This window comes from Ixodes scapularis, unplaced genomic scaffold (genome assembly GCF_016920785.2).
Source record: "Ixodes scapularis isolate PalLabHiFi unplaced genomic scaffold, ASM1692078v2 PGA_scaffold7__128_contigs__length_106722199, whole genome shotgun sequence".
NCBI classification, from domain to species: domain Eukaryota; kingdom Metazoa; phylum Arthropoda; class Arachnida; order Ixodida; family Ixodidae; genus Ixodes; species Ixodes scapularis.
The window spans coordinates 38,649,673-38,664,972 of NW_024609882.1; the positions used below are offsets into that span (position 1 = coordinate 38,649,673).

At 45.1% G+C, this 15,300-nt stretch overlaps 1 protein-coding gene across 3 annotated transcripts in view; it reads left to right on the top strand.

The window, feature by feature from the left end:
* LOC8027329 (alpha-tocopherol transfer protein-like) overlaps positions 1–15,300 on the top strand; it is a 36,710-nt gene that overhangs the window by 17,335 nt on the left and 4,075 nt on the right. For all 3 annotated transcript variants that reach the window (XM_040218187.3, XM_040218194.3, XM_029979558.3), the window contains exons 2-4: positions 1,317–1,452; positions 3,000–3,251; positions 14,932–15,125. In XM_040218187.3, the coding sequence (XP_040074121.1) occupies positions 1,317–1,452; positions 3,000–3,251; positions 14,932–15,125 (582 nt within the window). The remainder of the gene's footprint in view (positions 1–1,316; positions 1,453–2,999; positions 3,252–14,931; positions 15,126–15,300) is intronic.

A 15,300-nucleotide genomic window follows, 5' to 3' on the forward strand; every position in this document is an offset into this window, starting at 1 on the left:
ACTTTCAACCTTGAAGATGCGAAAAAATAATCTCGATCGCTGGAGCTCGGAAAGCCACTTCGCGTCTGCCCGAGTCGCTCGGCCGCCTACCCACCCGTGACGTACGTGGGTAGGTAAAAGTAGAGAGTCGCCTCCTGGAACCTTCCCCGGTCGGCGTTACTTGAAAATTCAATAACCTAACGGAAAATTTTTATTTTTATAAAATATTTTGGTTATCACTTGGAAAAGGATTATTGATGCGGTCTAAATTTTCAGCCAAATCGAAGTCTACCAAAAATCGGCGGCATTAAAGGGCAACTCTGGTAATATATTTAATATGGGATTACGACTGTTTTCAGCTAAAGCAGAGTCCTTGAACTACAAGGCATAATTTGTACGATATTGTGTGTCGTTTTATAAATATCATGGCTAAAAATGTGGTTTCTGGCATTCACGGCAAAACCGAAACTACCTGCTGAAAGGATGGCAACACTGATCATCAGCCGTCTTCGTAGACTAAGGCTAGGTGGTGCAAGTTACCACCCGTTTGTAACGGGCAGTAGCTTGGGTACAGTTCGTTACAAACGGCTGAACCCTTCATAACGGGCGGTACGCGCGTTATAAAGGGTACTGCGGATAGCATCCGGCCGGGACGTGACGCCAGAAGGGCGCTGCGGTACGCGGTACAACCAACCGAGTGTGCTGCAGCAGTGTTAATTGACTAAAAGTCACCTCGCTTGCTGCCCACCAAGAAGCGGCTGTTCGTATTTTTAAAATCGGTTTTAGTGGAGTACGCAGCTTCCTTTGATGGAATATTTCGTGCCATTAAAGCGATACCAGTCGTTTGTTTGGTTAAGTTTTCTAGCGAAGTAACCCTTTAAGGTGTTGCGCACAAAGCTTCGTCTCACAAATATTTCCAGTGGTGACGAAGGCATCCGCGCGAACGCATGGCTTTTAAAAGTGCCTTATCACGCTAGTTGTCGTCCAAGCAAAGCCTTAATTATCCTCAGTAAGGCATTGTGCCTTGGTCTGCATTATAAAAAAGGAAGAAAAAAAATTGTGACAGGAAGTAGGTTTGCACGCGATGTCCTCACTTCATGTTTAAGGTCATTCCTAGTTGTTCTCGCCCCGAAAAAATAAATTCGTTAATTCCAAATGCGCACCGAACAAGCTACGCACAGAGCAGCAGGGACGCCGTAATGGCAGCCGATCTGACGTCAAAACAATCCTTGTATAAGTATATAACGCACTAATCGCAAAATGCCGAGCACTTTTTGTTGTATGTCAGTATTTAAAAGAAAAGCTAATTCTGACACTCCCGCTTGACTTTTCAACAGAGGCGGGCAGAGAGCGCGTCAAGTTGGACCATGGAGAGATTTTCCCCCGACCTGATGCTCACAGCCAGGCAAGAGCTTGGTGAAACGCCGAAAGTCAAGAGGGACGCTGTGGCTCAATTGCGGACACTCCTCGCCGGTAAATGGAAACAAAATTGTAAAACAATTTTAAGACCGGACAAATAAATTCAGCTCTTAATGTACAATGGGAGTATGAGGGGATACGAAGGGTCTATGCGGTTTTGGAAACGAGTCATGGTGTCGACAGCGTCGTTCAGCAGAGTCGTGCTGTGCATTAGGTGAGAAGTTTAATTAAGCTTTCAGGCCAGGAGAAAGAGCGTGAACAGGTTATCATTGTCAGCATTTAGGAAACACATGAAAACGATTGCAGATAAAAAAAGGCTAGTTATCTTTTGCAGCACATAAAAATTCACTAGACCGAACTTCTAAACACTGATTGAAAAACATAAATGAACTTTATCTTAACATTGACTGAAATACAGCATTCACAATGGGCGCGTTAAATATGTAAGAATAATGTGCTTGCAATTTTAACAAAGAATGGACAAAGCGAGCGGAACTGATAAGGCTTAAATTCCTGCAGACTGAGCTGCCTGTCGCTTTCAGAAATGAGCAAGAAACCCACCAAGAATATGTGAGACGAATAAATGCCAAAGAAATCAGCAGTAATCATAATATAAGAAGCGCCCAAAAAATAGCACGAACAAGCAATTGCTCGCTTCACTGGTTTTTCTCTTGATGTTGAAGGGCTGCAATAATAATTATTTGTATTGTGTGAGAATATATATACCGGTCACCAACCCAAGCAGTAAAATTTTACAGATGTTGGTATGTGGTGGGAACGAAATACAAGAAAATAAAACACCGATGTCACGTTTGAGCCAAGGGCGTTGCGCAATGGAAACTAGAAAAATATCGTTTGTTTGACACCTCATTTGAGAGCTGTTGCTGTTTGAAGCTATGACAGGATTGTTGGAAACTAAGGCGTATAGTGTAAAGTTTGAAGATATATATTACTTATTAAAGCGAGAATTCAACAATAGAACGTAAAGTTTCTAAATGCAAGGTACAAGGATCAGGCTTTTTAAAGGGGGGGCAAAAGTGTTTCTGGCAAGAATGGGAGAACGGAGGATAAAAAGATTGCAATCACGAAGAGTTGGACCGAGATTGGTAGAAAATTATTGGGAGGTGTGGATCTGTACTCAAATTCGGCGGCTATGTGATTTAAATAGAGATGGAACTTAGGACACAATCTGCGACAATGTTAGGGCAATTATGTGTGTCTGTGTTCGTCCTTATGTGTTTTATTATTTTCGTGTATTCTCTAATGTTAGGGGCGGGGAAGCACCTAGCATTGAGCATTCACTTGCACCAAAACCCCTCTTGTGTCAGGAAAATCGCTCCCGAAAAAAACTAGCAGGACTATTTTTAGCCTGTTTTTAGTCTCTAAGCGGAGCAAGCTGCCGCTCAATGCTAAAGGTATGGCCACTACCACGCTGGCTTGGAAACCGGGCGATGTGCACACACCAGCACCAAAATGGCGGCGCCTAGAGACCGAACTTGTAAATCTGTACAAATCAGTAATGTTTGTCTCCGCTGGTCCGGGTGAGATACCGGTAGGTTAAGTTGTGATAAAATATACTGCACTCCGTGCATCCATGACAGAGGACCTGGCGCTGAAATGCCCCCTGGACGAGGAGTTCTTGGTGAAGTTCCTGCGTTGCCGAAAGTACCGCGTCAAGGAAACCTTGGAAGTAATCCGGAAGTACTTCCACGTCCGGCGAGAATACACCGACGTCTACGATAATCTACTGCCATCACGTATCTTGTTCGATGCGATATTCCGCCAAAACAAACTCATCTCCATTCTCAAGCAACCCGACCCTCAGGGGAGGCTGATAGCCTGTTGTAAGCTGGGTAAGTGAGAGGCTCAATGAACCAGTTGCTTTACCTTCAATTCGTAGTGCAGGCAAAAAGCGATAAGTGAGTGATACTTAAACGCTTTATACTAATCATCAATCTAAAAACACCTTTTTGTCGATTCGTCTCCGGATTAATCCACGCAAGCTCTTAAATACAATTCTCCATGAGTCCTCTCGCCTCTTGTTTAACAAATTTATGCAATTTAATTCCTGACGTCATACAAGTCGCAAATATACAAACACGATTGTCGTACCCTACTGTTGTACCGAATGTTTTAAAAAATATTTTTCACGCGCACAATTGACGAATGGAACAGTCTTCCAGCTCACATTACGAGTGCCTCAACTATTCAAGAGGTTTCGACAGCGCTTTACTGTTACTTTTCAAGTTCATCAACTGTTTAGTCACTGTTTGGTATTTATTTTTTGTATTGTTATAAATTGCTTGTTATGAGTAATTCAATTGTCAATGCCTCCTCCTGCCTTGGCAGCTGGCAGCAGCCAAGCTGTCAGCTAAAAGTATGTGTAAATAAAGAAAAACAAAAAAAAAACTATAGAACGCATATTCCGCAGCCATGGCTCGGGAAAACCAAAAGGGCCTGTGTTTTCATCACGCACAAGTTAGCATTAGAGGCTGCAAAACTGCGAGCTTGAATAAAAGAAAAATCACTTTATTGTGCTTATATGTGACTAGTCGTGCGCTGCCTTAAAAGGGGTACTCCGGCGATTTTTTGAGCTACCTCAACTAACTATATTTTCTGACTCCCCGGCCTTTACCCATTCCGGTATGCTATTTAGTATCGCGAAATTCACAATAGTTATTGCGAAATCGGCAAATGAAAATGATGCAAAAACCAACATTCAAATATACCCGCACTTTTCAGTGCCGTGACGTCAGTGGCGGGCAGGCTTGCCAGTCGAGCGAGCAGTCTAAAAAACAGAATATGCCAATCATTTGTACCCTGCTGGAGCGCGGGGACTGGAGCGAGCTTCTAAAGCATTCATTTGACACCATGAAACTGCTTCGAATCAGTTGGGAACAAATTCTAAAGTCCAAAGAGTGAACCCCTGCACCAACGTTACTAAAACACTCAATTGGGAAACTCCCATAGAGATCTGTCTCCGAGCACCAGGGACGGCGCCAAGGGGATGCGAGGGGTGGCGGGCGCCTCCCCTAAAATTTCTTCTGCCACCCCAAAATGAAGCAGCTTTGTACACAAATAATTGCCTACGACGTCGGCTTGAAGACCCAGTGTAACAAGTATCCAGACTTTAGAGCCGTTCATGCGTTTTATTTTTTATTTTTTTTTTGTTCTATTAACTTTCAGCCACTGGAAGTCGTATCGCGGGTACACTCTAAGAAAAAAGGGTGTATGCGGGTACTCCCCTCAGGGGAGTTAGACCGTGTCCCATATGTGACTCCCCTGGGGTGTTTGCGGTATCCTCTCAAGTTGGGGAATTCAAGTACTCCCCAGATATACGGGATCACTTAGCACCCCCCTCAAAGTCCACGGGCCTCAAACGACACCCCTTACTTCGGGTGCTGTTAGGCGCCCTCTGTTACATTCGGGTACTTATATTACACTGCTAAGTAGAGGAATTATATGAAACCATTTTCAACTCTCAGGGAGTCAACGAATCCCTTCTAAATAGGGTGCTTTTTGGCGCCTTTTGTGACACCCAGGTACTCATGTGACACCCGTAAATCCAGGCATTATTTAGTACCGCTTACAACTCTCAGGGAATCACTTGATCGCCCCTGAATTGGGTGCTTTGTGGTGCCCGTTTTTATACCTAGAGACTCGCGTGATCCCCCTAATGGCGAGTGTTGTCAGACACTATACACAACCTTCGAGGTTTTCCGCGACTCCCCACTTTTGGGGTCGCTTTTTTACACCATGGGTCTCGCGGAGCTCCAAATAGTGAAGGCACTTTTTCAGACCCCGAAACTCAGCTAACTGGCTTGTTCAGGTGTGCTGGAGGGGCGATGATTCCTAAGGCCAGCTGTCATACGAGAGAGTTCTGAATTCTTTGCGTGTCAAGTTCCTTAAGGAGGCACTTCGAGGAGGTTTCAGGGATAAGAGAATAATACCCACGGCAACGTGCCGGCATCAAAATTTAACTGAAAACTTCTAGAAACACACAATCCAGACATTTGAAAAAAATTCCTGCCAGTCATGTCAGCCAACAATATTGTCAACCACGTTTTTATTGTAAAATCAAAAACTTGATACAGGTCAAAAGCTTAAAAAATAATTACTAAAAGCTTGTAGCCTGCCAAGAAGCTTCAGGGCAACCTTTTCCAGTGGTGTTTCTTTCAGCCCGATCGTACGTTTGAAGAGAGCCAAGGTGGACTTGATCCCCGTTGCATATTGAATATCCAAAGTTCAATAGATTATGAGGCTGAAGCCATGTATGACGTCGCCAACATCCACCGACAGGTCCTCTACCTGGACTTGGACAGCTGCAGAATAGAAGGCGTCCTCTGTAGAGAATAGGACCGTCAGATGAGTTTATCTTTCTCCTGGAACCTGCAATATAATAAAGTACCGCACTTAAAAAAAGTATGCAAACATGGGTCATGATTATACGTTCTATTATTTTTCATATTTAGATATAATAATCAGAGATTGCCTGCTTCCGTATGCTGTGTGAGTGCATAATTTTTCTTTTAATGTCACGTAATGATTTCGATGTTCGCAGCCATTAACTTTGCATGGACTGTTGAGGCCTTTCACCAAATGCTCACATATCACAAGATGAAGTGAACAGGTAGTGTTTAAATTATTTTAACATACATATGACCTTCATGTGCCTAGTACGAAGCGGGCACATGTTTAGGGGATGCATATAATTCGAATATGAATTTAGCTCAATTTGGACCCAATTAGTGCAACGCCAATTCTCGAAACGTCGCACACGACTTGGTCATGTACTAAGCTAGAAAACTGGGCCAGTTTAACTTCGTAATTTGTCAGGACTCGAAAGGAACCCCGCCAGGTACGCACAGGAAAAGGAAAATATGGTCCTGCGCAGATCGCGTTTTCGATTTAAACAGTGTTATGAGCTGCGTCATTCGCTTGAAGAGCTCTGTAGATCAAAGTGATTAACCCACCGCGTATTCTGTGAGGACATCGACTCGAGTTTCGCTGCATTTTTGTGATGGGTAGGTTTTCTTGATCGGTTGCTTTAGCTATATTCTGCTCCAGCTGCGCATGTCTGAGGAATAGCGAGGCGTCCTTCGTGAGCCCACCTTCTCCATGTCAGTTCAAGGATCTGCTAGGACTTTGACTCGAAAAATACAGTGAGGCTTTCATAAGGCACCTTATCACTGCGCTGCTCAAATTTGTTGGGAATCTGTGGAAACAAAAATGATTGTCTGAAATTAATATTGTTCTTGGAAATAATTAGTATAAATCTGAAGAAGCGTAAAAAGATTGAATATAGTAGATGTTAAGCATAGATAAAACAAGGACCCTACTACCTAGTGAATAAAACAACAATCTCTTCTCATTCCCTCAAAGTCCTGAACAGATCACCAACGATAAACACGTCTTCGCCGTAATGCAAGTGGAAGTTATACGTGTCCCAGTAACGTTCAGCGCCTGGCGAGAGTCCGTTTAGCGCATAATCAAAGCAGTTCGCTATTGCCGGAGAATATGAAGGAACCTCTTTGCCTCCGCGGCTGGAGTAATAAATTGGGAGTGTGGATGCCTTTTGGCTGATTTCAACTACACATCAAGGTTGATTTAAAGTCCTGAATTGTATATCGCGCCGTTTATAACAATATTCAGCGAAAGCAAAATATCCCGTTTTGACTTTTTTAGTCTATTATTCATGGTAATAAACGAAACCGATTAATCAATTAGTTAAGTGAATAAGAGAAAATATTTAATCGTGCTAACATGTTTTTTTACCGACGTTTAGCCCTACTAGTAACCAAGCGATTGAGATGCTTTGAAACACTAATACATGAATGGTTTACTGAATTTCCCCTGAGAGCTCTTTCATTTTGTAGTATTTTATTTAGGCAAGAATTTTCTAGACAAGCCAATATCTATGTCAATATTTCGGTATTTAACATTTTGGAACTTAAATAAATATTCCGAGAATATTTCTGCTTACAACATGAGCTCGCCAATTTCGGCAAGCCATTGACTATGCGACTTTTGTTTTCTAGCACGAATTATTCGATTATAACACCAGTCGACAGCAGACTATTCCGATGGCCTTAAATATAATTTGACGGAAGCAGTGCGCTCTAAGCAATTTGTACTAAGAGAAATATGAAGCGCCACATCTTACCTGAATCATCAGTCTCGTTGACGAACACCTTGAGGGCCGATTCTAAAAACGCTTGGCGCACTCCTTTCTCTGTTCGACTGCCACCAACAACGACAATTTTTGTAGATGTCTTGGAAGTCACGAACAAGTGACACTGGTGCACGCCGTTGAAGGTAGGACGGGAGGAGGAAGCAGACGGATTGCTGGAGCGGAGAGGAAAGAACATTCCTTCTATCCACCATTCCGCCTGCTTCCCCCTCCCCAGCGTACTTTTCCCTCGCCCTGAACCTCTAGTTGTTGCATTTTTTTTTATAATTTTTTTTTTTTTTTTTACAACACCCGTAGCCGTATTACGTCGCCGGTGACGCCATAAGGGTACGGGATGACACGGCTTTGAACCGGACTTTAGAGGAAAGTCAATGCCCATCCAAGGGCAGAAGGGAACAACAAACCTGTCGAGTCCGTCCTTCCCCTAGCTTAGCGAAATCGGGTTGGAGGACGTAAGGGATTATAGAGGAGCGGCCGGGTGCTGGCGCACCTGCCTCCATTGTGAGCGTACGCTGGGAAAGCTTCAGCGAAAACATTTTCGAGCCTCAGGAGAGATCACCTTGACGTTAGTTTTCGTAATTACTTCGTCTTCTTTAGGCCGCGCTCTGTATTCTCCATCGTGCTTTTATGGGAGAGCAGAGCAATGAATAAAACATTGACCAGACTTGTTCTGACGTCCTGTATCCACGTCTTGTGTATAAAAGAAAACAAAAAAAAAAAAAAACTCTCGCTTCGAGAAACGAATATTTATGGAAGTTTTTAAAATTATTTTTAGCTTCTCACTTTAAGTCGTAATATTGCTTATGTAATGGAAAAAAAGGTTGTGAATTTTTGTAGAATTACTGATTTAGATCCCGGCCACTGCCCCATTGGATTCGGATTATCATCGTACAGGAGTGCGATAAAGGGACAATAAAACTGTTCTCCACTATCGTCAGATACCTCCAGTTTATAACCTATCAAACACTTGTTAGCACTTCTGGCCGCGCACGAGTAGTCGCAGAAAATATTTAATAAAAACAACTTGCTCTTGCACTTTGAACAGAAAAAGCGGCCACAAGTTTGAGGCAATGAGCTGTGTTGTCTATTTTTTTTTTCAATTCTCTCCGTCCCAGGGTTTACAAATACAGCATGTTCTTTTCCAACCAGCTCGCCTGCCCTATGTATTTCTTGCAGATGATGTGCCGCGAATGATCATTACAGCAATGCGCAGCGGTTGTCAATGAACGGTGCACGCGCCGCACTCCGCACTCCGTACGCACTCCCCACTTCGTACATTTGGCTGTTCCGGCGGTCACTGCAGTGATTGAGCTCTAGCCAAAATTTGAATGTCCCGCAAGGCATCAATTGCAGTTAAGCCTAAGTGCAGTGCCAACGCAGTGCTCGAGTCCAACACATGAACCCCATTCAAATATCACTCACGACAGTTCAGAAGGCATACCCGTGGTATATCAATGTCGTGGTTTCCCGAAACTGCGTCAGCAAGCTTTGCGTAGGAGCGACTGCAAGAGGAGTTCGCTTGTGCTTTTAAAACTATACAAAAAAACAAAACAAAAAAAAAACGCACAGTTCAGAGGCATTGCATGAGAGCATGAAGTTCACATACTTCTGTCAGCATTCTTTTTTGAAGTGCTTAATCTTTAAATTCAGTATCGTTTCATGGCAAAATTTATTATTATTGCATGATGAACGTTAAGATCCCACGTTAGCTTCCGCACTGCGATGGCAAAACTATCCGTCTACAGTAGGAACAGTTTCAATCCAGAACAACTTTTGATTGCCTAGACCTCCTCACAGAAGATATGTACATACCTTTGAGTTTGTGACATGTCAAATAGAGTGCATTGCAGCAAACACCCGAAAACATAAACTGAATTTGTTAGACTTAATCACGGTGCTGTTTTTGTTTTATTTTTGGAGCATGTGTTTCGAACTTCGATGAATGCGTGGGATTCCTAGATTGCTGTAAAACAAGCATGTGAATAGCCGGTCATCGCACTAACGCGAAACGTGGAAGGGCGTTCTGTTAACGTTATAATATTGATCGGGACGCAGAAAAGACGATGGGCGGACATGAACGCCAGAGAAGAGGGGAAAAGTGAACTTGCGGGGCTCGGGAGCTTTGTTTCTATTGGGGAATGTCCGCATGCAGGCCACCTTTTATCGTTCAGGAGCGCCCTCCCTGTGCTGCCCATGCCGCGCCCCTTCCCGATAACTTGCGTCATGAAACCCTAAACCTAGTACAACACGTTGTAAGCCAATTTTCTAACCGTAACACATCGAAAACTTAGAGAGACAATCCCTTACAGACCCCGGAATCGTGAAGCAAAGTATAAAAACACAACCCTGCAAACAAAAAAGAAAAAAAAAAAAAAGGTCATGTTTTGCATTTTGTACATTTTATTCCCTAAAAAGGGCCCCAACCACAACTTCAGAGTTGCTCACGAACACGTTTAGCTATTTCAGAGGTCATTGTATGGGTCTTGGCATTCCTTTTATGCTCATTTAATCTGTCGTTAATGCGTCTTTATGTTTGACCTACATACGTAGACCCGCAAGCTAGAGATATTTCATACACGACACTGTTCCAACAAACTGATTTTTCAAGATGACCCTTTTGCACTCCTTCGTACCCGCGTGTAATGGCGCCATCCTGTTGGACTTGAAAGCGGAAATAGACACACCTATCTACACCAAAGTCATTCGCATAAAAGCAGGAGCACAGGTTTAACCCGTGTGTCTGGGTTCTGTAAATAGTCTTTTTAAGGTCGAGCCCCCTTTCATCGTCCCTTTTGTGTCTGAACGTGTGTGTGTTCGCATTCTTTCACCACAGCATCATAGAGAATGGTTTTGTGCGCCTCATGCAGATGGCGTCGCGAAAACTCACCCAGATGTACCCAAATATCCGTCACTCCAGCCGCCGCGCGTGGTTTAAAGACCCGAGATATTACCGTTTTTTGCTTTGCATTTTACGAAACGGAATCGCGATATTTATTTTAAAAAATAGACGTGATTTCTATCTTTTTTTTTTAAGATAAACGATACAAAAATTACAAGCTGCGAATCCCTTCAGCATTAAAACCATTCCATCGCCCCTTTAAATATTCTTGTTTTCGATCCACCGCCCAGCCTGTCTCACGTTGTAATGTTACCTCTATTCGGTCGGAACCCTCGTATAACAAGGACATAATAAACGAAAACGACCTAAAATCCACTCGCAGTTTACGCCAGGGCCGTAAGCTTGTCGAAACTGGAACACACAAAATGTAATTTACGGAATGGCATCTCGGCCCACCAGGCAGTGCGCCAGCGCCGTACATGAAGCAGTCAAGAAACTTCTCAAACTGACAAAATTAAAAAAAGGATGGCTCCCAGAAGTTTTTACCCTAAAATATCCTAACGCGAACAGAGAGGGTCATCATACCAACTAAAAAATTCTGACGATGTCCTGACTCCTCAGCACTAATAACTTCGGTTGGGCGAGGTAGGGCGCTGTGTAACAAAAACTTTGTGAAAAGTTGTGCTCTGAATGAGTATGGTCGCGGGCTTTTTATTTCACAATTTATTTGTACGAGATATAAAACGCGGCATAAATTAATATCGAGTAAGCTTCGAGAGTTCGCAAAAACGTCGTGCCCGCGGAACTTCAAATCTAGAATAAATGCTGTCTTCACGCTTTCTCCACGATTTTATCTTTTTTGCTATATATTTCCTAAGTTAAAAGTTTTTCGGTCGCCAGCGCGTGCAGCTGACTAAATTGGTTGTCACCGGAATGCAACTTTCAGTGTCTCCCACCGCTAAACAAATTAATGGCGAGATATTTTTATTTTCGTTTTAGCTACCCAGATTGTCTCACATTGGTTTGTGTCCTCTATCTTACCGGATGAGACCAGCGACAAAGACATTTGTATCAGAAGCGTAAACAAGACCAATCTAAACCTCCTTTGAAGGTTACATGCTCAACCGTAAGCTTGTAAAAACTCGATCTCGCAAAATGTAAGCCACGGCATGGTGTGTCGGTCTGTCGATCTAGAGTTCCTATAGGCTCCCTACAGGAGCCAGAGTTGCGCGTTTGATTCCACGTGCCGCGTGCCGCCCTCGCCGCTATTCGCAGAGATCCGATCAGGTGAGGAGCCGTATCAAGTGTCGTGCAGCAAAGTAGACGTTGCACGCGCCCCGGCGTACGTTCCCTGGCTTTTGAGCGCGCCTCGAACGCGCGGCGCTGCTATTCGCCGAATTCAGTCACGTGAGGAGCTGTATCCACATGCCATGCATGAACGCGCAACTCTGGCTCCCGTAGGGACCTATACAGCAACTCTACGTTGACCTAGGGTGCCTGCATGTCTGTCTGTCTCAGGGTGAAGACATCCATTGTTGCACTGAATGTGCCAGCGCTTGACGCTCTCGCGCACTCGCTGCATGACTTGGGCGGTAAAATGGCGTCTGTGCATTAGCCAAAGCTACGCGCTCGAGCTGAGTGACACCGGATTACGCGCACTTCAAAAGGCATGAAAAACAATTGAGCGGAAAAATGGCTGAGATGTCACCACTCAAGCAAAGGCGCGCGTGTGTATGAAGGCACTCTACGTTGAGCTGCCCGCCAGCGCCCTCTATGAAACAGTCAGGTAACTTTTTGAACTTGGAAGTAAATAGGAAAACGTAAAAGAGAAAAACGAACAAAAAGGGAACGTCAGCAATTTCAAAGAATCTGTGAAGCAAAAAAGAAAAAAGAAGTAAAGTAAAAGCATAAACTCCAGGATCGGATTTAACTTTCACAAGGCTAGTCATCCACGTTCCCTTAAAGCAAAGGAAGCCTGGCCCGAGGGAAGGCTTCCCCTTCCCATTATCCTTTCGAATCCCCAGGGGACTCTTCTAGCACCCCGTTCTCTTTCCCCTTGCTCGCTCCTTCTATTTGAGAGAGGATATTCCTTCCGAAGGGGTGCTAGCGCACGCTGTGGGTGTTGTCACGCCGTCTAACTCCCTCGAACTCCCCTCCTTTCTTAGAGTGTAGGGTGCCTTCATGTCTCCCTAACCGCGGGCGAGTAAGCTATCAAGCGCTTTAGAAAAAGCAGCTTCCCTTTGTGACGTAGTTTGTGACGCCTGCTGGCTTTTCTCTCCGTATTCCGCTCTGCGGTGCTTATCTTCAGCGGAGGCCGGAGACGTGAACGAAGGGGAGCTTAGTCAAAGTCGAGGTCATGGGGAATTCCGGACTGTCTCAGAAAGGGAAGCAAAACCTGGTTGTGAGTCTGAGCACAGGGCAGAGGTCCCTGCTGTGATACCCCCCCCCCCCCCCCCCGTCTTCCTCCTCGTGTTTCCGCATTTCCCTTTTCAATGAGCACACCGCATAAGCTATCTTCCATAAGCCCATGGGCGACAGCACGGGCTTATGGAGTTATTGGAACGCATTTTTTTCTAGCCGCTGGAACTTGTAATGGGTACCTCGTTCCCAGATAGAGAAGGAACGAGAAACGAGCTGTAGTTCCTGCTTTGGAGGAACGTGGACAACATCGCTAGAAAGTACTCCCTCGATTTCTGCCTGATGCGGTCATAGAAGCATCATCTTGACCGTGACCCTGGCGGCCAGGTGGTGCCATCGCAGCGGTGGCGGATGGACCAGACGCCGGTTCTATGGCAAGCCGCTCTCCATCTGGACACAGTTCACGTAAACTTCGACAGAAATGAGTTTGGGGCTCTCCAACGACAGTGACACTCGCGTTTTCTCGTACCTTCTTTCCGGGAATCGTAGCGCCAACCATCATGATTACGACATCCAACAAGATGACACGCCGGCATCTCTGACGTCTTTTTTCGTAACTTTGGGACCGTTTTGGATTTGCGGGCGGGGGAAGACGGTAAACACACACGTCCAAGACGCGTCCCCGGCACCGCACTCTAAAGCGCGAAACACATGTACGACGAAACCGTCCGATCCGACGTCCGACCGCGCAATACGACGGTCGGAGGCGAGGGTTTTCAACGCTCTCCGATGCTTCGAAAACCCTCTCCCTCCAAGGTCATTCCGGCAGTCCGCACGTCGGATCGGAAGGTTTTCGTCGTACATGTGTTTCGCGCTTAAACACGACACAACGTAAGCGCGTCTTGACGTTTTTGCGCAGTTGACGTTTCCATCCTCGTCTTCGAGGGGGACAATCTTCCGGATTTTTATGAACGATCACATAATACCAAACCCAACTTGGCTGAACATGTTCAAAAAACAACTTCCTCAAAGTACGAATGTCCAACGGCATGAAGCAGGTAGGATGAGCAAAGCCACTGCTGGTTTCTGGGTCTTTCGCAGTGCAGCTGGTTCAGCTCACCCGCCGAAGGCAAGGAGAAGGCAGCAGAGTGCTTACCTCTGCCATTCTCAGCCTAGTTCTGAAAGGTCTTTAAACGAATCTCCCTAATCTCAAAAGTTCGCCCGTCCGTCCGTTTATCCGTCGATGCACTTTCCCACTAAATTTAGCGGTGAAATTGGCTCTAAGTGACGTGAGACTATAAAGTGGAGCAGCAACTTGACACAGCGATGTGCGTCATGTAATCTGGTAACGTGACGCCAGGTGCCTGCTAAATTTTAAATTTATATGTCTGATGTGCCGTGGGGTAGCAGAGACTTAAAAGCAGTGGTCCAATACGTTATAAAAAAAAGAAAAAAAAGAAACGCTATGCAATTTCGGGTTTCACGGTGACTCTTTCAAAAGATGAAAGGGAACGGTGAAGGTCAAAACGCAGATTGTTTACGTTGTCAAGTATCGTCGAGCTATAATCGGCCCCCGTATTTCCAATATCCCCCCCCCCCCCCCCCCCAGCATCTTCCACAGAGCAACACAGTGAGAGTGGTCGGGCCAAAACGAGCTCCATTCATTTTTTATAGTGATATCTTTTAATGAAAACCCTGAATGAACTTTACTTGACCGTGTGGTTTGTGGTCGCACCGCAGCATGGCCGTGGAAGAGATTGTCAGCAACGGGGCGTAGAATTTGGCTTGACGTCAGAGGGCGCGCGACCACTTGCGTAAGGCCGCGCTGAAGGCCGGAGTGGAATGGTGAAAATTGTGCGCTAACGCTTTCCTCTTTTAGTCCCCCCCCCCCCCCCCCCCCCCCCCCCCCATTATTTCCTTTCTTAGCGGAGGCTGTGCAGGAACGGCAATGCGCAGTAAGGTGGAAACTACGTAATAGCAGAAACATCTAGTAGGCGCGGAGGCATTTCGAAGATCAGCTTGTTAAAACACTATCAAGTGCTACCTCGACTACATTGCATCCTGTAAATTTTAAGCCAGGCGATTCATTCTCGCACAACCTTTGTCGAGAGTACATCAGTATATTCATGTCTCTCTTTCCTTTCAGGTGTTTGGAACCCGGACGTTTGCCCGCTCGTCGAGTTCCTCAGAGCGGTCGTTGTTTCAGCAGAATGGACCCTGCTGAACCAGGCGTTTCAAATCGCAGGTGTCGTGGCATTGGTGGACATGGAAGAACTTCACCTCACTCACCTTCTTCACTACACACCGTCGGAAATCAGAAGGGTGTTCAAGCTAGTTCAGGTACAACTGCAAAGGTTTACATTTATTCGGCGATTGCAACAACTGCAAGACGTGCGTAAAGTGTCTAAAAGCCAACCCCCGTAACATTGCTCCTAATTAATAGTATGCATACTATACTGATATCGTACACCAACGCAGGTTTGTAATCTCAGGAACACATGTGGAAGCTGATGAC